At 53.0% G+C, this 23,935-nt stretch overlaps 1 protein-coding gene across 3 annotated transcripts in view; it reads left to right on the top strand.

Moving 5' to 3' along the window:
- The window catches only part of TEKT5 (tektin 5), a 41,698-nt gene that overhangs the window by 8,553 nt on the left and 9,210 nt on the right, over positions 1-23,935 (top strand). For 2 of the 3 annotated variants that reach the window (XR_006708199.1, XM_045460851.1), the window contains exons 4-5: positions 254-397; positions 4,353-4,575. Coding sequence is in view for 2 of the 3 variants with exons in the window: in XM_045460851.1 (XP_045316807.1) it covers positions 254-397; positions 4,353-4,575 (367 nt within the window). In the remaining variant the exon portion in view is untranslated. Of the gene's footprint in view, positions 1-253; positions 398-4,352; positions 4,576-17,282; positions 17,473-23,935 lie in introns of those variants that run through there. The other variant, XM_045460852.1, reaches the window with a different exon arrangement.

Consider the following 23,935-nt stretch of genomic DNA (forward strand, 5'->3'; position numbering starts at 1 on the left):
TGCCCACCCCTGTTCTAAATGACAACGGATCTGCTTGGATTGGGGCGAAGGAAGAACAGGGAGGCACTGGGTATGCGGTGGGGGCATTGAGGTGGGAAAAAGGCGGAGAAGCCATTGAGGGTAGATCAGGCACCCTCCTGGGAGTCCAGAGACTTGGCTTTCACCAGTGGCTCTGCACCACCCTCCTGGCTGACCTCGCGTGAGGGACTCTGGGCAAGTGCACAGTTTACGGACAAATCCCTGCCCCCCACAGGGATAACCGAGATGCTCAGCACGCTCTCGAGAGGGACCTTGAGGACAAAAGCTCGGCCCAGTTTATCGATGAGAAGTGCTATAACCTGAGGAACACGTCAGACTGCATCACTTTCTTCCACGGCATGGAGAAAGTCGATGGCACGTAAGTCCTGGGTTCTTGGTCCCCCTCTCTGGCCAAGCTCGGTAGAGCTGAGGGCTTCTGGGTCTGCCCCTGCCAAGAACCACAAAAGGTCATTGTGCACCAGTAAAGTAAGAGGCAAAGTGGTTGAGTGGGGATCCTCAGTTGCAAGCCACAGAATCCAAATCTGGCTAACTTCAGACAAGATGGAATTTACTGGAAGGCTGTGGGGGAGCCACAGACTCCAGGAGAAGGCTGGAAGGGAAGGTCCTGGCAGCTTGAATGAGCCAGGAAGTGGGAGCTCATCAGCTGTGTTGTCAGCGCACTACTGTCTCTTTGTTCTTGCCCCCTTTTACCCAAGATTCAAATTCCATCGAGAGGGTGCAAGGGATTGGCTTAGTGAGGGTCCCACAGCCACTGCCGTTGGGCCAGGGCATGCCGGGCACCCTGACTGGCAATTCCACCAAACAAATTCTGAAACAGAACGGGTGTAACCAGAAGGAGGAGGCATTCAAGCTCAGCTGGGAGAGTAACTGATGCCCTCCGCTGAATGCCTGGCTTCAGATTCAGCCTCCCCACTAGTGCTTGGGGCAAAGTACTTAATCTCTCTGGGCTCCGATCTCCTCATCTATACTGGAATAAAAACAGTGCCCACCTCCCAGAGTTGCTAGGAGAATAAAAAAGGTGGGTGTGGGGAGCGCGGAGCACAGAGCCTGGTGTGGGGGAGTGACAGCAGCTAATATTTATTGAGTGCTTGCTGCGTGACCCCATTTACTTGTCACAGCAGCTCTGAGCTAGGTGCCTCTGTGTGCCTGACAACGTCATGGGCATGTCACTGTTGACGGAATTTCATGCAGAACTTCCCGATTGGCAGTCCAAGGTCAGGGTCATGATGGCTGGACAGAGAGGTGCTCTGGGTACAGGTGGGGGGGTGGTATCTATCTTGGTTTCATTTTTTTTTTAAGTTTATTTATTTTGAGAGAGGGCACGCACCAGAGAGTGCATGTGTGGAGTGGGGGAAGGGCAGAGAGAGGGAGAGAGAGAATCCCTATTTGGGGCTCGATCTCATGAACCAAGCCATGAGATCATGACTTGAGCCGAAATCAAGAGTCGGACGCTTAACCACCTGAGCCACCCAGGTGCCCCTATTTTGGTCTCTTAAAAAAAAAAAAAAAAAAAAAAAAAAACAGTGAAAAACTTCTAGCACATAAAATTGTGCTTGGCACTTAGTAGGTGTGCAGTAACTGTTGAATGAATGAATGAATGGAAGGGGAAAGGGAGGGAGGGAAGAAAGGAGAGGAATTTCTTGGTCATCTCCTTGGCTGGAGCCCGGGGCCACCTCCTGGACCTTAGTAAATACCCAAGGGTTGAAATGACCCTTTGGGGTTGCCGGCAGTAGCAGCTTCTGGGGACCCTCCTCCTCTTCCTGACAAGGCGACTCGACTCCCCTGTGGGGCTGGCTGGCCATGCGAGCAGGACTTCAGGGGCCTCGGCCCCTTCAGCCACAGCTGGAATCTGGAGGATTCCCTTCCCAAATGGATGCCTTCCTGAAAGCTCACGGCCGAGACGCGGAGTCTGCTGGGCACTGCACTTTACAAACAGCATCTTGTGAAGGATAAACACTTACCAAGGGCTTGCTGTTGCCGGTGGCCAAGATAGGGGTTTCACATTTAGTCATTTGACAACCCTGGGGCAGGGGCGGGGGGCGGTAGGCACCATTATTATCCCCTTTTTATAATGAGGAGGCTAAGGCTCAGAGAGTTGAAGTGACTGGACCCGTCTGAGCCCACGTTGCACTTGATCTTAGGCAAAAGGCCGAGGAGCGATAATCTGGGCCCACCTTGGTCACCAAGCCTGTGTGTTTTACCTGGGCACCTTCCTGCCTCCTGCATCTAGAGGACACAGGCTCCAGAAACCACGTCCCCCCTACGGAGGCACACCAGCCGACAAGCTGCCTCTGGCACATCCCCCCCAGGGAGAGTGTGATTGAGCAGGTTATTTGGTTATTTTCTCTCAGAAGCACAGCTGTCTGCTCCAGGGGAGGGCAAGGGCTTAGAGGTTGCTGCTCCTGACCTTGAACAGTGCCCCGTTCAGCAGCAGGAGACAGACTCAATCTGCAGTCTCTTTCTGCTGTCCCTGGTCCCTCCCTCTTCCTGGACTGATGTGAGTAGCTGTGTGACCTTGGCAAAGGCACTTTGCCTCTCTGAGCCTCAAGTCTTTGTTGGATGAAAGGTCAGGATCAGACACAGCACCCTCTCCCATCTCCAGAAGGCTTAGACCTCCTTTACGGCTTGATTTTTAACTCCTGCAAAAGACAGACAAGACAATCCCATATTATATGTTTGCTTTTTAATTTCTCTTCACCATGCAATCTAAGCGTGCTTTAAAATGTCTGAAAAGAGACTCCTCTTTCAGAAAACTTTTTTCTCTACTGCCTGAAAATAAAGATGATTTATTTAAGAACTGGAGGCTTCCCAGCTAGAAAAGACCTTACAAATGTACCTAGTGGGGGTGCCTGGGTGGCTCAGTGGGTTAAGCGTGCGACTTCAGCTCAGGTCATGATCTCACGATTCCTGGGTTCGAGCCCCACGTCCGGCTCTGTGCTGACTGCTCGGAGCCTGGAGCCTGCTTTGGCTTCTGCGTCTCCCTCTCTCTCTCTGTCCCTCCCCCACTCGAGCTCTGTGTCTCTCTCTCTCAAAGATGAATAGACATTAAAAAAAAAAAAAAAAAAAGGTACCGAGTCTGGTTGACCCCAGACCTGGAGTCCGCTCAGAGAAGTGCGTGTCCCTCCTTCTCATGGGCTTCCCAGAGAGGACCCCCATGCAACACATTGGTTGTATGTTGCAAGGATTTCCGTACGCAGGCAGGAAGTACCTTCTGTTGTCGAAACTGAATTGCTTAGTTCTCACCGCCCCTGAGAAGCCTTCCGGGACTGCCTTGAGAGCCATCCTTCAGCCGCCCTGTGGGCGGTCCCATAGTGGAGACTGCCTGCTGCAGACCCCCTTTCCATGGGGTTCCCACTCGGGCTCGGCCAGTAGGGGGGGCACCAGCGGGAGGCTGAGGGCAGGGAGAGAAGGATGTTGGGGGTTTCTTCTTCCAGCACCCCTCCCCCGCCAGGGTGTGTGCTCCTCCAGGGCTCCCCAACCCCTTCCTCGCCCTCGCCCCTTGCCCTTCCCGACTTTGGTGGTGACGGTTTCGTGAGCTTGCTCATCCAAGGGCGCCTCAATGCCCTCTGAGCGTCCTTTTTATTTCCTTTTATGACCCTGATGGGCACGTAATGACCACCTCCATCAGTCCCTCTCTGTCTACAGTCCTTCCCTGTGTACAGATCTTTATTTAATGTCCTTCTTCCTCTACTGGCAACTTCGCGCCCTGAGGACAGGGAGGTTGATGTTCTTGTGTATGGTTCTCTCCCAAGTGCCTAGAACGATCATGGCATGTGGTGGGCATTCAGAGAACTCTGGTCAAATGAATGAGTCTGTGCAGTGATCGATGCGGAACGGAAGCAGCCCTGCAGTCAGCATGTGCCCCCGAGGCCTGCTTCGCGGCCTGTGTCTGTGACTTCGGGGAGGGTAGTTGACAAGGAGCTTCTAGAAGGAATCTCTGCTCTGTGACAAGGCACCAAGTGCCCTTTGGGAGATCCGCTCTTGCTAGGCTGCAGCCGCCTCCTCTGTGAAGTGGGGGGTTTGGATTAGCCCTGTGGTTCTCAACCGGGGCGAGGGGACAGTTGTCCCCTCCCCCAAGGGCACTTGGCAATGTCTGGAGCCATTTTTAGTTGTCGCGATTGGAGGGGAGCTACTGCTGGCATCTAGTGGGTAGAGGGGGCTCAGGGTGAACCACCCCCCAACAGAGAATGGGTGACAACCCCAGATGTCAGGGGTGCCTAAGGTGAGACTCTCCAGATCGGGGGTTCCCCAAGGCCTGTCTTCAGCCCCCTGATTCCTCTCCTGTGTTCAGTTCGTCTTTGTGCCCCCTGCAGGGTCTCCGTGCCCGAGACCTGGGCCAAGTTCAGTAACGACAACATCAGGCACTCACAGAACATGCGGGCCAACTCCATCCAGCTGCGGGAGGAGGCTGAGAACCTCTTGGAGACCTTGTCAGACCAGATGTGGAAGCAGTTTACTAACACCAACCTGGCCTTCAGCGCCCGCATCTCCGAGGTGACAGACGTGAAGAATAAGCTCCAGACACAGCTGGCTAAGGTAAGCGAGACGCCCCAGGGCCACCGTCCACGCTTCCGAATCCTCACCTCCTCCCGAGGGCGGCAGCAGCATCTGGCCAACCTGCCCTCCTGCCCCGTCCCACCATCCCGGGTCGACCAACTTGTCCACCAGTAAAGGCGAGGGTCCCTGAGCGTCCCAGGATTCGAGCATCTGGGATAAATCTTTTCCTTGTGCCCCTGGTGATGAGCTTGGCCCGGCTGTCACCACAGCACCCAAGAAGCTGCTGATGGCCCCTGGGGTCCTTCACTCCATCTCGGGGCCTTGCAGCTGAACGTGACCGGTGAGAGTGGGTGCAGTTATCAGAGGCCCAGAAAATGGGCCCGAGCAGATCTCCGCCCACATCAGCATCTTTGCAAGTGTAACCTTTTACCTTCAAAGGCTTCCCCAGCGTCAGGGGTGAAGGATGGGCTAATGTCACTGTCTTTCTGCTTCCCCCGTACTGCCCTCTCCTCTGCTCCTGTGCGAACGCAACAGGCCGCCCCTCACCTCTGGGGGGGAATCCTCTCTGCATGGATTTCATGCTCCCTGCTCTGCACACACTCGGTGAGCCTCCTGGGGAGCCAGATGCGTGCTGGCTGCTGGCTAGGAATGAAAGGAGGGGCCATGCAAACAATGCCCTGATCCCCCTGGCGCTTGCATTCTGGAAGAGAGCGGTGTGAAATCTGCACACAGAAAGGACTTAGGGATGACCTTCCCATTGCAGGGTGTGGGGGGGGCGGGGAGGGGGAAGGCAGGGGACTAGCCTTGAACCTGCATTCATAAAATAGTTATAGCCACAAAGGTATGTTGTATGTATATTTGGGGGGCAGTGAGGGGCCTGCAGGCAAGGTTCAATGGAAATTGCTGGGCGGTGTAAGCCCTCCACATACACCACCCTATAGCTCCGGTAGCAGGTGACAGTTACATCAAGAGCAGGTCACTAGGGAGTTAGGCAGCCAAGGGATGTTGGGAAGATTATTTATTCCCAAGAGCGGCAGCAAGTGCAAAGGACGCGTGGAGGATGAACTTGGAGCACGGAGCAGGCTCGGGTCATACGGTCCTGGCAGGTCCTGGTGAAGGGTCCGGATTTTGCTCTGAGAACAGTAGCGAGCCTTCGAAGGGTTTTAAGCAAAAGGCACTGGGCTCCAGTCTTATCCCCAGGTGGATCTCTTTCCTTCCTGGATGGACAAAGGGCTGCAGAGGAGAAGAGTGCTCAAGGGGAAATGGTTAAGCGGCTCTGGAAGGCGTCCGGGCGAGGGGATGGCTGCCTGTGCCAGGGTGGGGGAGGGGAGAGATGGGAGATATCTTCAGAAGACAGAGTTGACGTCTATGCCTTCCCTCCCCCCTTTACTGGAGATTTTTCTGTTAATCTTTCCAGAACAGGGTTGAGGAACTTTGTCTGTTAAGGGCCCGATTCTATTTTCAGCTCTGCAGACCGTACACTTTCTGTCACAGACTCAGTTCTGTTCCTGTAGATGGGCCACAGACAGTAGGTACACAAACGAGCACGGCCGCGTTCCGATAAAACTTTATTTACAAAAGTAGGCAGCGGGCCGGATGTGGCCCACAGGTTGTAGCTTTCTGACTACAAACGGCATTTTATGTAGTTTATCATCGCTCCTTCCAGCCCACAGTGTGGGGTTAGAAGCATGGAATGCCTGGGTGTGAATCCTGGCTTCACCATCTCTGCAATCCTGGACAGGTTCCTTAACTGCTCTGTGTCTCAATTTCCTTCTCTGCAGAATAGAGATGATAATGGTTCTGGCCTCCGAGCTGCCAGAAGGATTATATAAACCCGCTGAACCGGTGCTTGGAACATAGTAAGCGCTGTGTCGGTGGCTATGATTTTCCTGTATTGGTTGGTTCGCTTGTCTGTCTGCGTCTCTTCAGGGCATCGCCCCCGTTTCAGCAAGGGAGCCCCCCTGCTTAGTGTACCTCTCAGCACATAGTAGAAACCCCTTCGATCTTTGTGTGATGAAGGAGAGGAATCTACGAGGTTGAATTTTCTGTTGTTTTTTTAAAAAGAATGATCCATGAATAATGCTTTTAATTTCAATTTTCTTTCTCTCTCCTTCCTTCCTTCCTTCCTTCCTTCCTTCCTTCCTTCCTTCCTTCCTCCCTCCTCCCTCCTCCCTTCTCCCTTCCTCCCTCCTTCCTTCCTTCCTCCTTCCTTCCTTCCTTCCTTCCTTCCTTCCTTCCTTCCTTCCTTCTTCCTTCCTCCCTCCTCCTTTCTCCCTTCTTTCCTTCTTTCCTCCCTCCCTCTTCCCTTCTCCCTTCCTTCCTTCCTTCCTTCCTCCCTCCTTCCTTCCTTCCTCCCTCCCTCCCTCTCTCCCTCCCTCCCTCCTCCCTTCTCCCTCCCTCCCTTCCTTCCTTCATCCTTCCTGCCTGCCTGCCTTCCTTCCTTCCTTCTTCCGGGAAGAACTGTCCTGTTATTGTGGTAAAACAAACATAACAAAAAATGTACAATTGTTTTAGTCTGTTCAGGCTGCTCTAGCAAAAATACCATAGACTTATAAACAACAGACATTTATCCCTCATGATCCTAAGCATCGGTATCAAGGCACTGGCCGATTCATTGTCTGGTGGCGGGCCAGTTCTTGGTCCACAGACATCGTCTTCTCGTGGTGTCCCGGCAGAAGGGATTTTTGAGGCAGCTCTCTGAGGTCTCTCTAATCAGGGCACACCCATCCCATTCGTGAGCCTCCTGATGACCTAATCACTTCTCACAGACCCCCACGTCTTTTTACCGTCACGGTGGGGATTAGGTTTTGCCGTGAATTTTGGGAGACACAAACTGTTCAGTCCGTAACAATCATTATTACGTGTAGAGTTCACTCGTGCAAAGCTCCCGCTCATTGTGGTGCGACCACCACCACCGTCTGTCTCCGGAACGTTTTTGCGTCTTCCCCAACTGAAAAGAACTCCCGTGTTTAATTGAACTCCCTGCCCACGAGGCCACTCCCCCGTCCCCTGTGTCCCTGGCAGCTGCCATCCTACTTCCCGTCTGTTATGAATTGACTGCTCTGGGTATTTTGCACCGGTAGAATCATACACCCTTTGTTCCTTTGTGACGGGGTTATTTCACTGGGTACAGTGTCTCCGAGGTCCCTCCGTGCAGTAGATCATGTCAGAATGTCCTTCTGTCATAAGGCTGGACAGTATCTCACCGGATGTGTACGCCGTGGATCCATTTCTCCAGGGGGACACGGGGATCGCTTCCACCTTTCGGTTATTGCACAAGCATTTTCTTTTAATGAGACGTTTTTTATTGTGGGTCAAATGCCGCACGTTGGTTGGCATGTTTCGTGGCACAAAGTCTGAGGCCTGGAGGTGACGCGGGAAGTTCCTTTGGTGGGTTTCAGGGGCTGGTTTCTCACCCGTGAAACCGGGAACGAGAATTCCTCCTTGAGGACATTACTCAAAGAAAGTGGATTAAGGTGTGGAGTCTTGTGTGCAGTGCTTGGCGTGTGGTAAACATTCGATAGAAGCTGACTCAAAGTATTTATATTATCAATGGTGAAGGAAAACTGTCTTTTGGGTGGAGGTGGGGAGCACAGCCTTTTCCCTAAATTTCTCCGGGCAAGTTTGGGATTATTACTAACAGTCTCATTCCCGCTGATCAGAGACTTTTTGCAATCATGTGGAATTTTATTAATAGGCGTTAAAAAAATTTTTTTTTATGTTTATTTACTTTTGAAAGAGAGAGCGAGTGCAAGCAGGGGAGGGCAGAGAGAGAGGGAGACACAGAATCCGAGGCAAGCTCCAGGCTCTGAGCAGTCAGCACACAGCCCAACGTGGGCTTGAACCCACATACTGTGAGATCATGACCTGAGCCAAAACCAAGAGGCAGACGCTTAACCAGCTGAACTTCTCGGGCGCCCCTGAGGGTGCTCCCTTTAAAGTTATAACTGTTCTGGGGTACCTGGGCAGCTCAATTGGTTAAGCGTCTGCCTCTTGGTTTTGACTCAGGTCGTGATCTCACAGTTCGTGGGTTCAAGCCCCATGTTGGCTCTTCGCTGACAGCTCAGAACCTGCTTGGGATTCTCTCTCTCTCTCTCTCTCTCTCTCTCTATCTCTCTCTCCCCCTCCCTCCCCCTCCCTCCCTCCCTCTCTCTCTCTCCCTCTCTCTCTCTCCCTCTCTCTCCCTCTCTCTCTCTCCCTCTCTCTCTCTCCCTCTCTCTCTCTCCCTCTCTCTCCCTCCCTCTCTCTCCCTCCCTCTCTCTCCCTCCCTCTCTCCCTCCCTCTCTCTCCTCCTCCCTCTCCCTCTCTCTCCCTCTCCCTCTCTCTCCCTCTCCCTCTCTCTCCCTCTCCCTCCCTCTCCCTCTCTCTCCCTCTCCTCCCCTCTCCTTACGTGCTTACTCACTCTCTCAAATAAACTTAAAAAAACAAAGTTTTAACTGTTCATTGTTGAGCTCAGCCTGATTCCTTTTGGCAAGAAGCCTTTCCGGAGAATTCTAGGGCCCCATCCGCCCCTGTGCTACAGAGCAAGTATTTGCCCAAGTGGTCCTAGGAATCCACTTAGAACGGCCAGGTCTACACAATTCCCCACGCAGACTTTGAGTCCAGCAGGGGTTTAGAAGACAGCCTTAGCTGTGTACCATGATCCTAGGCTTCCGTCCCCAAGGCCACAGCCCAAACCTTGTAACTCATTCTGGGCCCCGTCCTTGAATTTCCCCCTTGCACTTTCGGGCCTGTGGTGTGCCTCAGTCCTGTTGACCTCTGCTAGGAGAGAGGCTGGTGACTTCTCCGGGCTGAAGCAGTTGATGGCCTGGGAACAGGCTGCTGCTGTTGAGAGCGGGGGCCCCCGGGGGCTCCAGATCAGCTTAAGTCCTCACCTGCATCCAGTGACAGAGTTGAACATGCCTCATAGGAGGTGGACCCTCAAATGGGGGAAAGGCGCAGGGTTGGGGGAGGTATGGGGACACTGCGCTAGAACAGTGCTGATCCTGAAGTATGGGAGCCAGGCCCTGGCAGGGGAGGTGACGCTGTGTGTGTTACGAGCGAGAAAGTGATTCCTCCTTCCATCTTTTCTGAGTCCTTTAAGTGATCTCAAGAGGGAAGTCCCGATCAGATGCTAGAATGCCTTCTTTGCCTGTTTTAAATAGAGAGCACCAGCCTCCAGCTAAGAACTTGGGGGCAGGCAGCAATGTCTGGCCAGTTTTTTTTTTTAAGTGTATTTTATTTCTTTATTTTGAGAGAGAGAGAGAGAGAGAGAGAGCAAGCATGCACGCATGAGCTGGGTAAGGGCAGAGAGAGAGAATCCTAAGTAGGTTCGCACTGTCAGCACAGAGCCCGATGTGGGGCTCGAACTCAAAAACCATTCGATCATGACCTAAACTGAAATCAAGAGTCAGACACTTAACTGACTGTGGCTCACACTGTGGCCAGTGCCCCTGGCCAGTGTGAACAACATGGTTTTCCATGGTTTCGTCCATTTTTATGGTTACTTGCACTTACGGCAGATGATGCTGATTTTCCCCTGACGATAGTGATGTAAAATTTTATACTCGAATCAATGCATTTAAGTTTTGGTTTTTTTTTTAACAATTGAATTTACTTGAAGAAAGAGTTGTTAGTTGTGTGACGAGTGGTGGGAGGGGGAAGGTGAAAACAGCAGCGTAGACCCCTGCGTGTCAAATATCTCTGCATGTGCGCTAATGGCCGGTAGTACCCCGGTATTTCGTTGAAAGGCAGATTCTGGCTGAGCAGGTCAGGGGCCTGAGGGTCTGTGGTTTGAACAGGCTGGGGCGGGCGGGGGCAAGGTTTAAGTGCTGCCAGGAGGAAATAGCTGGACTGGAGGTGATAGAGCGAGTTGGCTTCGACAGACATCTGGGTATGCAGCCATCTCCTCCCCTTCTCTCCCTCCCTCTTCGTCCTCCCTGTCCTCCTCCCTTCCAGACTCAATACTAGGGGGAACCAAACCCTTCTAAAAGGCAAACCTCGGCCCTCCAGTCTAATCAGATTTGCCCTGATGGCATCTGCTTTCCAAACTTCCGAGCCGAGCCCTGTCAGCCCTCCCTCCACGGATGGGGCCTGCTTACCCCCTCCTGCGGGTCAGCCTGCTTCGTGCAGAGGCAAACGCCCCTCCTGGGGTTTCTGCCACCCCTCGGTGGGTCATGATTTTGACGAGTCAAAATCCCATTTTCCCATCTTGAGCGTTGGTGTGGTCGGAGCAAATGAGGACGCCAGGAGCTGGGGGACCAGGATAAGCCAGAAGCGCAGCCTCTGTCAGGCTGTCAAAGAGAGAAGTCGGATTTCTCGACTTGCCGTGGACAGCTGTCTCCCTGCATGCGCGGTGAGCTTTCTTGTCATCAAGGGCAGCAAACAGGAGCAAGCTTCACCCTGAGGACTTCCACCCTGCTCCCTGCTGCACCTGGAGCCCTCCCATCTCCCTCTGTGGCTCCGGCTTCCAGATGCTTCCAGATGCTTCCAGATGCTTCCAGGTGCTTCCAGGTGCTTCCAGGTGCTCCATCCCAAACCTTGGAGACCACTTGGATGCCTCTCTTCCTCTCCCACCCCACGTCCGCTCCATCAGCAAATCCGGTTGGTTCTATTTTCAGAATCTCATTGCTTCTCTCTGCCCCCTCTGCCTCCACCCTGGCCCAGCCTCCACCATGTTTTGCCTGGATTACTGCTGTGGCCTCCCTGCTGCCCTGTTTGCCTTTGGTACTTTCCATGGACTAGCTGGCAGCTGGTTAAGAGGGCATTTGGTTTACCTTGAAAAAAAGTTCAACCGCTTTGGATTCTTCCGAAAACCTTGGGAGTTTGGCCCGAGAGTGCAGCCTCTGTCTGGATAGAAACTGCCAGTGTCCGCGGATCCCCATGTTCACCCTGAGCAGGCTGCTCTGCCCCACCGTGGTCCTGAGAACTTCTCAGCGGCCCCTCCCCTTTGCAATGTAGCGCCTCGCGAAATGCATGGCGCCCGGCACATCAAGTAAACGCTGGCTGGGTGGTTTTAAGTCCAAGGACAAACACTAGGAGTCTTGGGCCTGCTCTTTGGCCCCTCACATTTTTCTTTTAACAGCTTTATCCCTGATGCATAATTAGCCACACATATTTCAAGTGTACAATGTGAGTGGTTTTGACAAATAAATGTCACGAGGCCATCACCTGAGTCAAGGTAGTCAATGTATGAAAGGCTTTCTTGTGCCTGTCATCTCTTCCCCACCCCCCACAACCACTGATCTGCTTTCTGTCAGTACAGACAAATTTGCATTTTGTAGACCACATTATAAAGGGACACCTACCCTGTACGCTTTTTTTTTTTTTTTTAATTTGGCTTTTTCACTCAGCATAAGGGAGGGTCCTAGTTTACTCCTTATTGTTCAGCAGTTATCCGTTGACCTGTTGAAGGGCGTGAAGTTGTTTCCAGTTCGGGTTGCAACCTATAAATGTGCTACGGACATTTATGTCCCTATGTTTTTACATACTCTGCTAGAGTTGTTTTTTGGCTTTTTTGCTTTTAGTATTTTGGTAGGGTTGCCTGGGCGGCTCAGTCGGCTAAGCGTCCGACTCTTTGTTTTTGGCTCTGGTTGTGATCTCGCGGTTCGTGAGTTCAAGTTCAGGTTCCATTGAAAAACAGGTAGCTCTAGCAACTCTGAGCTCAGGTTTCCACAGGGGAACAGCGGGCAGGACTTGAGTGGCCGCCACCTTTTCGGACAGGGCCTGGGCCCTGCAGTTTGCCTGGGTCCCCACCACATCCCATCACTGCCCACTTCGCTCATCTGGGCCCCTCCCCGGGTTCCAGTAGGCTCGTGCATTGGCCTGTTTTGCTCAGTGCGTGGGAGGAAATGCCGGAAAGCAGATGAATAAAGCAGCTGGGCATGGAAAGAGTTTAACAGAATGCAGAGGGACTGTGAGTTTTAACCTTGAAAGCCTGTGCTTTCATTCTGGGGTGTCTGTGGAGTTTTGCTTTCCAAGGGGTCATTAACACCAGCAGAACACGCTTTCCCTGGGAGGCCGGGCCAGGGCAGGAAGGCACAGCGTCTGAGGGGTGAGGGCCTCACCCCTCTGCCAGCCCCTCTGTTTGTCCAAGGAGGTCTGGAACCCATTGTGGAGTGGGAAATACTTTCGTGGTTTGCAAGCAGCCGGATCCTGTCCAGCACGGGTACCCACAGCCAAGCTACTGACGGCTCTTTCTAAAACTGGCCCAGTTTAGAGGGCAGTCTGGTGTGGGGGGGGGGCAAGGGCCAGGCCTTGAACACCACTGCAGCTCGGTGAGAAAGTTCCCTTTGCGGGGTTTCTCCATCAGGCCTGCCGAGGGCGTCAGGCCTTGACGTGATACTGATTTGCCTTGACCACCTTTCTATCTGACAGCCAACCAGTCTCGGGCAGGCTTTGAACCTTTAAAGGCAACAGAACTGAGTGAGACTTCGCTGCTTTTTTCCATTTTCTCTCTTGTTATGGTAGCCTCTGTTAATGGCCAGGGAGATGCGTTTTCCACTTGTGGCAATAAAATAAAGATCCCATTTCAAGTAACGCTTGTCAAGGGAGTTGATTTGAAGAAAAATCGGAAATAATTGTGAAGATGGTGTGGGTTGTGGCAGGTTAACTCAGGAAAAGCCTCGGGGCGGCATGCGGTAGGTCTCTGCCTGATGCTCCGCTTTGCCCCAGAAGGGATCCGAGGTCTCCTTGCTGTACCTGGGCCACGTGTGCCTGGGGACACTCAGCGTGAGGGGCACCCCCCCGGGCACCCCCCCCACCCCCCCCACCGAGAGCTCAGGTATGGGCGGTTCTGAGGCCTGTGCCAAATGGCAAGGTGATGGTTGGGGGTGGGGGGACCGTGTCACCCATTATCTGTCCGCACTGACACTGAACAAATGGGAGAGAAGCTGCTGGAACCGGGAAGACAGAGCAGAGGTCTGGAGCTGGGAAGGTGTCCAACAAACGCCGGAAGTTGGAGGGATGGGACAGGAGAGGTGGGGAGAAAATGGGACAGAACCAGCAAGGGTCCGTTGGGGGGAACCATACAAAGGAAGCTGTCTTGAGGTCACTCTGCGAGCACCGTCAAGGCTCAGGGAAGCTATTCCTTCCCTCCTCCCACCGCCGGAGCTGTAGTTGGTGTTAGCCAATCACACGCTTCGACTGGAAGCCGGGGGTGGGGCAATCGCTGGGATTGGTTCCTGCGGAGACAGGAAGCCTGTAAGAGGCAGCCTGGCCCAGGCAGAGAGCACCTAGCGGTTTCCTAATTTCTTCCAAGGTGTGACTTGTCCACTCTTGGGTCCTTGGCTGTTTGTCTGCTCGGGAGCCACCGCCCAGCCTCTTGTATGCTCCTAGCTGTTGCATCTGCTTGCCTTGTCCAGGTCCAGAATTTTCTTGCATCTCGACATCCTTCATCCCCCCCCCCCCCCCCCCCCCCCGTGTGTCAGCCCCACGGTGCAGTGTGGATGGCTGCGTTGAGTTCTGGCTCTAGCGCTTTCTGGCTAAATGGCCAAAGCCGGATTGCTTCACCACTCTGTGCCTCGGTTTCCCCATCTCTCGAATGGGAGCAGTGATGTTTGGCAGACGTTTGTGAGAAAAACAAAAACAAAAAACAGCTGTGTCGGTGACTGTATTGGTGCCCCGTGAGTATCAGCTGGAAGGATGGTAAAAAAACCATAGTCTGATCTCTGATCCGGAGGGAGGAACGGCAAGGTGGCAGAAAGAACATGGCATCTGGAGTCAGAAGACCAGGGATGAATTTTGGTGCAGCCAAGGGATCTTGGGAAAGTAACTAACTCCTCTGAATCTCCGTGTCTCGATGTATGCGACAGGAGTAATCCATGCCAGCTGTGAGATCAGAGGGGAAGGGGCAGGTGAGCAGTTCTTGTGCTTGGCTGCACACTGGAACCACCCACATGCCTGGGTCTCACCTCTAGGGATTTTGATTTAAGTGGTTGGGGTGTGGCCCCGGGCATCCAACCTTGTGAGCTACCCCCAGCCAAGATGGAGAACCAGAGGTTCCGAGTTCAGACCCGTGTTTTCTCAGAGTGTGGTCCTTGGGCCAGAGGCATCAGCCTCACCCAATAATGTATTTGAAATGCAAATTGTTGGGCTCCCTTCCAGCCCTTCTGAATTAGAAACTCTGGGGCCCATCCATCTGCGTTTTAACAAGTTCTCCAGGTGTATCCCAGGCGTGGATGTGCAACGGATGGGTGTTAATCCCCTCCCTCTGCAGCTGTTTGCTTAGCACATCTTATGTACTAGACTCTTTAGGTGTTGAGGATATAATGCGAACCGGACAAGATCCCTGCCCGGAAGGGGGCTTCCGTTCTACTGGGGGAGACTGGTTTTTAAAAAAATAAACAATTAATTAGAAATTGTGATAAATGTTAAGGAGACGCTTGAAGGCCTGCGCTAGTGGATTGCCATGAATTTTCCTACTCACACAAGTGTCCTCTCTAGCAGGGAGACTCCACCAGTGTCTAAACCCCTCCAGGACTCGCAGGACCCCTGACCTCAGACAGCCTCTCAGCAGCTGGTGTTTGTATTGGACAGCCCTGACCGGGAGCAGGGCTTAGTCAACATCTATCCTGCTCTTCACCGGGGGTGAATTTCCTCCCCAGTGGTATTTACCAGTGTCTGGAGAGGTTTTGGGAGGCAGGCGTGGGACTGACAGATAATGGGTAGAACCTAAGAATAACGATAAACACTCCACAAGGCGCAGGACAGGCCCCCACAACAATGACATATCTGTCTCCGCATGTCAAGGTGCCGAGTTTGGGACACCATGCTCCGGAGCCTTCACGACCTGAGTTTCTGGTGTGGTTGCTCCAGAACACTCCTGTCCTCACTCTCCTTGCCCCTGGCCTTGGCTGCACTTGAAAACCTTCCACCATTTGACCAGCAAAAGGATTCCTAGCGGCCTTCTCCCTTCCTGAGCTGAGAAAGCTGCCTTTGAGCCAGGCATCTCCTTGGAAACCCCTTGGCTTCGCGCAGTTTGGAAAACAATGAATTTGCAAGGTTGCACAAAGCATCCAGAAGCCTCAGGCCGGCTGGAACTGCTAAATGCAAATTTTTTTTCCTCCACGTCAAAAATAATTTCCTGGCCTTAGATGCTTTCTCTGCTGTCACAAGACAAGACGCCGGCAGATAGTTTTACATGGCAAACAACCTCGTTGGACCCCTTCCCCTCCTCCCCCCGACTTTCAAAGCCTTTGGATGGATTTCTGTTCCAGCCAGGAATATCAGGGCACTTTTCCGCTGAGCCTCGAGGTTGGTTTTGGCCTAGGCGGACCTGGCAATTGCGCACACAGAGGGATGGGGTGAGGGGGGGGAGGAGGTTTGCCCTCAGCTGCTCCCCTGCAAGGGCTGAGGGTGGCTGATCACGGTCTGCTTGGCCATCGGGGTGCAAGAGGGAAAAAGAGAAGATTAACCGTAATCTCTAAAGACTAAGCTTCCTGTGTGTAGCCAGGGTTCTCATGGCTTTTCTTGTGTTAACTCCCCTTCCTCAGATGTCAGTAGTGCAAAGGCTGAGGAGCCCTGGTCTCCTGGCTTAAGGCTTGGCCAAAAAAAAAAAAAGGCAGTAAATAATTAAGTAGATAGACGAATACATGGAGGGACAGATGAACAGACAGAAAGTGCTCTGGTCAGGGCGCCTGGGCGGCTCAGTCTGTTAAGCATCTGACTCTTGATTTCGGCTCACTGTTGGTGAGGTCAAGCCCCGGGTTAAACTCTGCACTGACAGCACAGAGCCTCCTTGGGATTCTCTGTCTCCTTCTCTTGGCGATTTGCTAAGGCCACATGCTCAGCAGGGTGCTGTTGGCATTCGAACCCAGGCTGGTGGCGCCCCCACCTGTCTTCTAGGCGGTTCCTACTGATTTTAAGGGGCCGGGCAGGCTGAGGTGTGTGAAATCTGGCCTCTCCTCCCTTGGCGTGCTCCCATCCGTTACCATTGCCCCCTGCTTTGCTTTCTCAGTAGTCCCGTGACCTTGTGACTTCTGTGTCTCTCCATCCCACCTCGATGTGGGTCCTCTGCCTCTCCATTGCCCACTGGCCATCTTGGTCCCCTCTGTCCACCCTGCAAATGGCGGCCAGGGAGATCTGCCTCCAGCTACGAATCCGACGCTGTCCTGCCATCTTAAAACTTTAATGTGCATGGGATTACTTGAGGGTTTTGTTAAAATGCAGATTCCCTGGGTAGCTCGGGGGTAGGGCCTATACCCTGCATTTCTTTTTAAGTGTATTTACTTATCTTGGTGGGGGAGGGGCAGGGAGAGAGGGAGAGAGTCGATCCCAAGCAGGCTCTGCACTCTCAGCGCAGAGCCCGACTCAGGGCTCAGACCCACAAACCGTGAGATCATGACCTGAGCTGAAATCAAGAGTCGGATGTCTGAGCCACCCAGGTGCCCCAACATTTCTAATAGGCACTCAGAACCCAGTGATGCTGGTACACAGACCACACTTTGAGTAGCAGAGCAGTAGAGAAATTATTCTCTAAATGCAGGAAACCTCAGAGGAGCATTAGCCTTGTAGGAGATGGGCTGTTTCTGATGACTGGGGCTCCCTCTGTGATGGGCTACAGGCAGGGGGTCTCAAACTTCTGGCTCCAGAGCCAACTCTGCCCCCTCTTGGCCTGTTTTTGTAGATAAAGTTTTATTGAAACACAGGACCCCCCCACCCCATACATTTCCTTGTTGTCTGTGGCTACTTTTGCACTGCCGTGACCGAGTTGAGTAGTTGTGACAGAGACCGTGTGGCTCCTAAAACCTGAAACACCTACCCCACAGACCTTTCCGGAAACATCTGTTCACTATCTAGAGCATCCTCAAGATGCTCCAGAAGGCTGTGTACTGGGACTCCCCGACATCTGAAGGGGCTTGACTTGAACTTGAAGACTTAAAACTTGACTTGAAGACTTAAAAACCAAATCAAGGGGCGCCTGGGTGGCTCGGTCAGTTGGACGTCCGACTTCACCTCAGGTCACGATCTCACGATTTGTGAGTTCAAGCCCTGCGTTGCGCTCTGTGCTGACAGCTCAGAGCCTGGAGCCTGCTTCGAGTTCTGTGTCTCCCTCTCTCTTTGCCCCTCCCCTGCCCTCTCTCTCTCTCAAAAATAAATAAACGTTGAAAAAACAACAACAACACAGAGAGCCATACCTGCAGCTAACAGGTCTCAGGCTGGGTCTCAGGGAAGTGGCTCCAGGCGCACGGGGCAGACCCATGATGCTTTGAGGTATAGCGTACATCACCTGGTCCAGGAGCCTTATAGCATCCTAGCCAGTGGGGGAGCGTAGGCCCCGGTCCCCATTTGCCGGATGAGGAAATCGCCAGTGCAGCCCAGTGGCTGAGTGGGGGTGTGGGTTCCACAGCTGGTTTGTGTTAGGGTTTCGACGGGAATCTGGGTCTCCTGACTTCGCGCGTGGGGCTCCCACCTCTGAGACCCCCTGCACGGAGGCCCTGGTGGCTGGGGATCTGCCTGGAGGGGGGTCGGTTAACAGAAAGAAGTTCGGTTGGGGGAGGAGGGTTGAGGGCGTGTGGCCCACCATCTGCCTCCCACTGGCTCCCTCTCTGAGCCACATTCCGGAAGCTGAGAAAGAGGACATTCCTCCTCCCTTGCACTGGCGACCCCTGCCTTGACCCCTTACGCCCAAATAAGTGGGTTAATGGAGGTTAAGTGTGAGCCCTGGACTGGAGGTCTGAGGGAGTCTGAGTTGCCTGCGAAGCCAAATTCTGTCAAGTGAATCTCAGTCTCCTATTGTCTTATATTAAAAAAAAGAAGAAGAAAAAGAAAAAGACCAAAAATCCCAAAGGACAAATCTAACAGACTGAACATTGCAGGGTGGGGGTTGTGCAAGTGCCAGGCACTGGACTTGACCAGTGCCTTATCCCACCTTATCTTGACCACTTGACCCACCTTATCTTGACCACTTGACCCACCTTGTCTCATTTAATGCCCACAGCAACGTTGGGGGTGAGCTGGTTTTGCAGATGAGAACAGGAGCCCCCCCCCCCCCCCGCCCCGGCATCTGGCTCAGTGAGGAGGGGCTCAGGGGATGTGGGGGACTTTCTGGCACGAGGCACAGGGGGATCGAGTGACCCGTTCCCAGTCAGGGGCTGGAATTTGAACGTGGCTCCGTGTGACCGCACAGGGGCGCCGTGGCACCAAGTGACCTGCCCCTCCCCACCCTCCGTGCGCTGCGCGGCCCTCAGCCTCACAGCCCCCACTGGCAGGCGGCCTGCAGCTCACAGGGCCCAGAGCTGGGGCCTAGGGAGCAGAGTGAGGTGAGCCCTGCACCGTCGCCACCTCCTTCCCAACCGTGTGCCAGCTTCTGGGCCCAGGCCGCTGAGACTCCTCCCATGGGGTGACCCCCCTGGGCCAATCGCACGGCGGCCCGCCCAGCCTCTGAGCCAGGCTGCGCCCTGCCCCGCGAGCTCCTTCTCCCCCCTGCTTCTTGGGCTCTGTGGGAGCAGAAAGGTTAACACCCCTAAGGCCTGCGGGAGAGGAGGTGCTTCTGGGAAGCCCTCAGAGCTCGGGGACTGGGGAGAGAGAAAAAGAGGGAAGGAGAGAGAGAGAGAGAGAGAGAGAGACAGACAGACAGACAGACAGATGCCTCTACCTGGCCAAGGAAAGATGGGGAAGGGGCGTGACGACTTTCTTGTGGTCCTTTCTAGGGGTATTTGTGGGAGAAACACACACACATGCATGCACACGCTTGCTTTTGGAAGAGCAGGTCACGACCCCTGCTGTTCACGTGGCTCCAGAGATGGGTGTGTGTGTGTGTCTTACGGCTCCGTGTGCCGGGCGGTGGAGGGGGCTCACACGCCTGCTGGGGTTTCCGGGAGCTCCTCCCGGGCTGGCCACCCCGTGCCCTCACCTCCACTCTGTGCAGTGGGGGTATTACCATCCCCGGTTTACCGGAAAGGCTCCAAGATCCTAGGACAGTTGCTGAGGTCACCCAGCGTGGGCTAGGATTTGGATATTGTCAGGCAGGCTACTGCCAACGTCTGTCCTCTTTTTGTTTAATTTTTATTTATTTTTTTTGAAGTTTATTTACTTCTTTTGAGAGAGGGTGCCTGTGGGAGAGGGACAGAGAGAGAGGGAGAGAATCCCAAGCAGGCTCCACTCTGTTAGTGCAGCGCCCAAGGCAGGGCTTGATCTCACAAACCACGAGATCATGACCTGAGCCAAGTCAAGAGTCACATGCTTAACCGAATGAGCCACCCAGGCGCTCCTGTGCTCTTTTTAACCAAACACCCTGTGGTGTGTGTTAATCTCCATGCTGGGGGCAAATGTTCATTGAGCACCAACCAATTGGTCCATATCTGCAAAGCCCTCCACAAAGCACCTGGCACATAGTAAGCACTATTTCAAGTGTTGGACGTTATTATTTATTGTTATTATTATTACTGTGTTCCAGGCATTAATCAGTAGAGGCACTGAGGATTCAGCAGTGAGCAAAAGTCCGTCCTCACGTGAAGCTTACTTTCTTTTTTTTTTTTAAGTTTATTTATTTATTTTGAGAGAGAGTGTGTGAGCATGGAAGGGGCAGAGAGGGAGAGAGGGAACCCCAAGCAGGCTCCGTGCTGGCAGCACAGAGCCTGACATGGGGCTCGATCCCGGGAACCGTGAGATCATGACGTGAGCCAAAATCAGGAGTCGGACGCTTAACTGACTGAGCCACCCAGGCGCCCCAGAGTTTGCTTTCTGGTTGGGGGAGAGGACTAACATTAATGAATAAAACATGTATTATGTCAGCAGGTGTAAGGACCGGAGAGAAATACAGTAGGGGTTTGGGTGGTTGGGAGTGCCGGCCAGGGTGGGGGGTTGCATTCTTCTGTGCGTTCTAGCCACAACCTGTAGGAGGCGAACGAGCGATGTGGGTGTCTGGGGAAGGAGCATCCAGGCAGAGGGGACGGTGTGTAAAGGGAGGTGTCGGTATCTGGGACACTCATTCTGTGTGTGTGGGTGGGTATGAGGGTGTGTGTGCACGCACGCACACACATACACACACGTATGAATGTAACAGGTGCCTTGAGTCTGAGGGATCCTGACCTTGGGAGGGTATTGGGTTTGCCCAGACCTTCCCACCTTGAAAGACGGCCCGAGCACTGAGCTTCCTGCCTGCCTGGGCCGGGGTCTGGCTTACCCGGGCCACGGTGAAAGAAGGGCACAGCTCTGGGCTGGGGGTTGGAGTGTCAGGTTTTTAAAGTGGTTGGCTTCGGATTCAGCCTTGTGATGAGGCTACTACTCCTTCCCCAGACCCCTTTCTGGAAGCCCAAGCCCACGTGCACATCTCAAACAGTACCTTCGACCTGCTCGGTCAGTGTTAGGGATGAACTTGATCACTTGACTTCACTTGGGGCTTCCTGCCAAGACAGACAGCCTTGATTTACAACACCAAGTCCATGACCGTGGTCATTAACCTGCTTCCTTCCCTTGGAGACATAATGTTCATGTGTCTCTGTATCGATTGAACCAATGGGGCTTGACTGTGGCTGCACTTTTGAATTACTCACAGAGCTCCTGAAACATCCTGATACCCAGACCCACGAAATCAGAACTGCTGGCAGAAGGGCCCAGGCATCCATCCATCCATCTATCTACCTGTCTATCTATTTGTAAAGTTTATTTATTTTGACTGAGAGAGAGGGAGAGAATCCCAAGCAGGCTACACACCATCAGCACAGAGCCGCACGTGGGGCTTGATCCCATGAACCGTGAGATCATGATCTGAGCTGAAACCAAGAATCAGACGCTCAACCAGCTGAGCCACCCAGACACCCCAAGCATCTGTATTTTTTAAAACCATCGCAGCAGGGAACCTGGGTGACTCAGTTGTTTAAGCGTCTGACTTTGGCTCAGGCCACGATCTTCTGGTTCATGAGTTCGAGCCCTGCATCAGGCTCTGTACTGACAGCTCAGAGCCTGGAGCCTGCTTCAGATTCTGGGTCTCTCTCTCTCTCTCTGCCCCTTCCCCACTAATGTTTTCTATCTCTGTCTCTCTCAAGAAAAATTAAAAAAAAAAAAATTAAAACCCTCCCAGTGATTCTAACATGCAGCCAAAGTCCAGAATCAGTACCCTTTACTATCAGATGGTATTTTTTTTTAATTGGCTTTCTCCCATTAAAAAAAAAAAAAAAAAAAAAACAACCTAAACTACAGAAGTTATTTTAAAAGGAAACTTTAAATCTGGTAGGGTTGTGGGAATTTTTTCCTTTCTGACCCCAGGGAAGAGAGATGACTTTATCATACTCCTCACTTCTTGGTACATTCTGTTTATAAAAAGCCCCTTGCTTATTTCTTTTTCCCTCCTTTTATCCTGTCCTTCCTGCTTCCTCCTTTTCTCACATAGACGACTTTCCCATCGATGACCGTTTTAACTGTTGAACGTGGACCTCTTGGTCGAGATGTATTCTTACAAAATGTGCATGCCCGTTGTAGGTTCAGGGATTTTTAATTGTCTCCAAAGGGACTGTGTAATAGAGTTCACTCGTTTGCCTTCTTTTCTCCCCTTGCGTAGTTTTAAAGACCCACCCCTGGTCCTACCCGCACCTAGTCTACACCTAATGGCCACCAAAATCGTCTGCAGTGCCCGTCTGCTATCTCTTACTCGTCCTTCTCCATGGTCAATGGCATCCATTGCCAGCTTACTGCCCACTACGAGTGATACCGCATGGAACATCCTTGATACATTTTTTCCTGACAGTCTCGGGTTCCCACAGTATATACCCAGGAGGGGATATACTGGGATATGTGGGTCATGCTCTTAGACCCAGGGCTCTTCTCCCACGGGATGTTATGGAATTTGGGGTCCAAGGACCCGGCTGACCTGGAGCTTGGTGGGCCAGGCTGGCATTTGGTGCCTACATGAGCACCGGGCAACTTCTTAGCTTCCTCTTGGGCATGAAGGTCAAGGCTACTGTGTCTCAGGCTCCTGCCCCTGGTCAGTCCACTTGGTCTCTGGCTCCTGGCCCTTGGAGGTCACATTCCTCAAACTTTTGGAGGCTGAGTCATTGCCCACGTGGGTAGGACTGGGGTGGGCGACAGGGGCTGTCCCCAAGACAGAATGAGAGAGAGAGAGAGAGAGAGAGAGAGAGAGAGAGAGAGTGTGTGTGTGTGTGTGTGTGTGTGTGTGTGTGTGTGTGTGTGTGTGGCTTTTTCCTCCCTTCTAGGACCCTGGCTGTGAGTGACAGAGGCTGGACACCAAGTTATGGGGAACAGTTTGGGCAGATTTGCTTTGGGTGTGAGTGATTGATGGATTCTAGAGGGGCCGATTCTGGAAAACCTCTACTATTCTGGAAAATGCACCAGCAGGCCTGCTCAAGAAATTCAAAGGGGAGACGGGAGGTGGTGGCCTGGAGAGACAAACAACACTCAGCGCCCAGCACCCCCACAACGCCAGCAGAGGGAGGCAGGGGACTTGGGCTGTGACCGCCCGCCCAGCTCCCCAGCCCCGCTCCACCTGCTGCCTGGGACACAGTGTGATACAGGGTTTCCCAAATCCAGTCGCTCCTGGGCCACCTTCTTGATGTCACCAGATCCACCGGCCACCTGGGCTATTATTTATATTTCAGTTTAAATCCAGTCCCTGAAAGGGGCTTAAAAACACATCCATTTAAAACGTATTTCCGTCCCTTGTGTAAATGGAAAACTGGCGGCGCTTGCCATAACTGGAAAGGAGCTACAAGAATACATATAAGGCAAGTAGAGCAAACTTGTTAAAATGTTGCTGCAGCCTGTTGCCTGCGGAAGCCTCTGGATTCCACCTCTGCTCGCGTGACCCCCTGGAAGCGGTTGGCAGGCTTGAAAAAGAATCGATGAATTTCAGCTCATGGTGCGGCTGCTGCATCCCTGTCCCTCCGCTGTGCTGGCGAGAGAGTTCCTGGAGAACGTGCAGTGGAGGCCCCTTGGGTGGCCCCGTCCCCCACCAATGTCCTGCACACTAACCACATCCAATGCATATTTTCCTAACAGAGAGAGGGTGGAAGGAACTTGAACTTCTGCCACGCTCAAGGGAGCACTTACAGTTGTAGCAAAGCCTTGCCGGTGCTTCACAAGCGGTGTGTGTTGCGTGTAATAAATATTTATCGCATAAAGGAGCACACGAATGAGTGCATTCTGCGCTAGAATGTAAACTCCACTGGGATGGGTTTTCTGTCTGTTGTGTTCAGTGCTGTGTCCGATTCCTACAAGTGCTTTGCACCTAATAGGTACTCAGTGAACATTTGGTAAGTCGACGAGTGGATTGGCGAGACTGTAGAAGAATGAGTGAATGAAGAAATGATTGAGCACATGAATGAGTGTGAGCCCCACCCTTCGACTCAAGAGTCAGGCCTCTTGTAAAGTTGCAGGCCCCCAGGGAGGCTGGCCGAGCCCTGAGCTGGGGACCAGGGGACCAAGAGAGCCAACGGGAGAAACCAACATAAACACAGCCTGGGAG

This window comes from Leopardus geoffroyi, chromosome E3 (assembly GCF_018350155.1).
Source record: "Leopardus geoffroyi isolate Oge1 chromosome E3, O.geoffroyi_Oge1_pat1.0, whole genome shotgun sequence".
NCBI lineage: Eukaryota > Metazoa > Chordata > Mammalia > Carnivora > Felidae > Leopardus > Leopardus geoffroyi.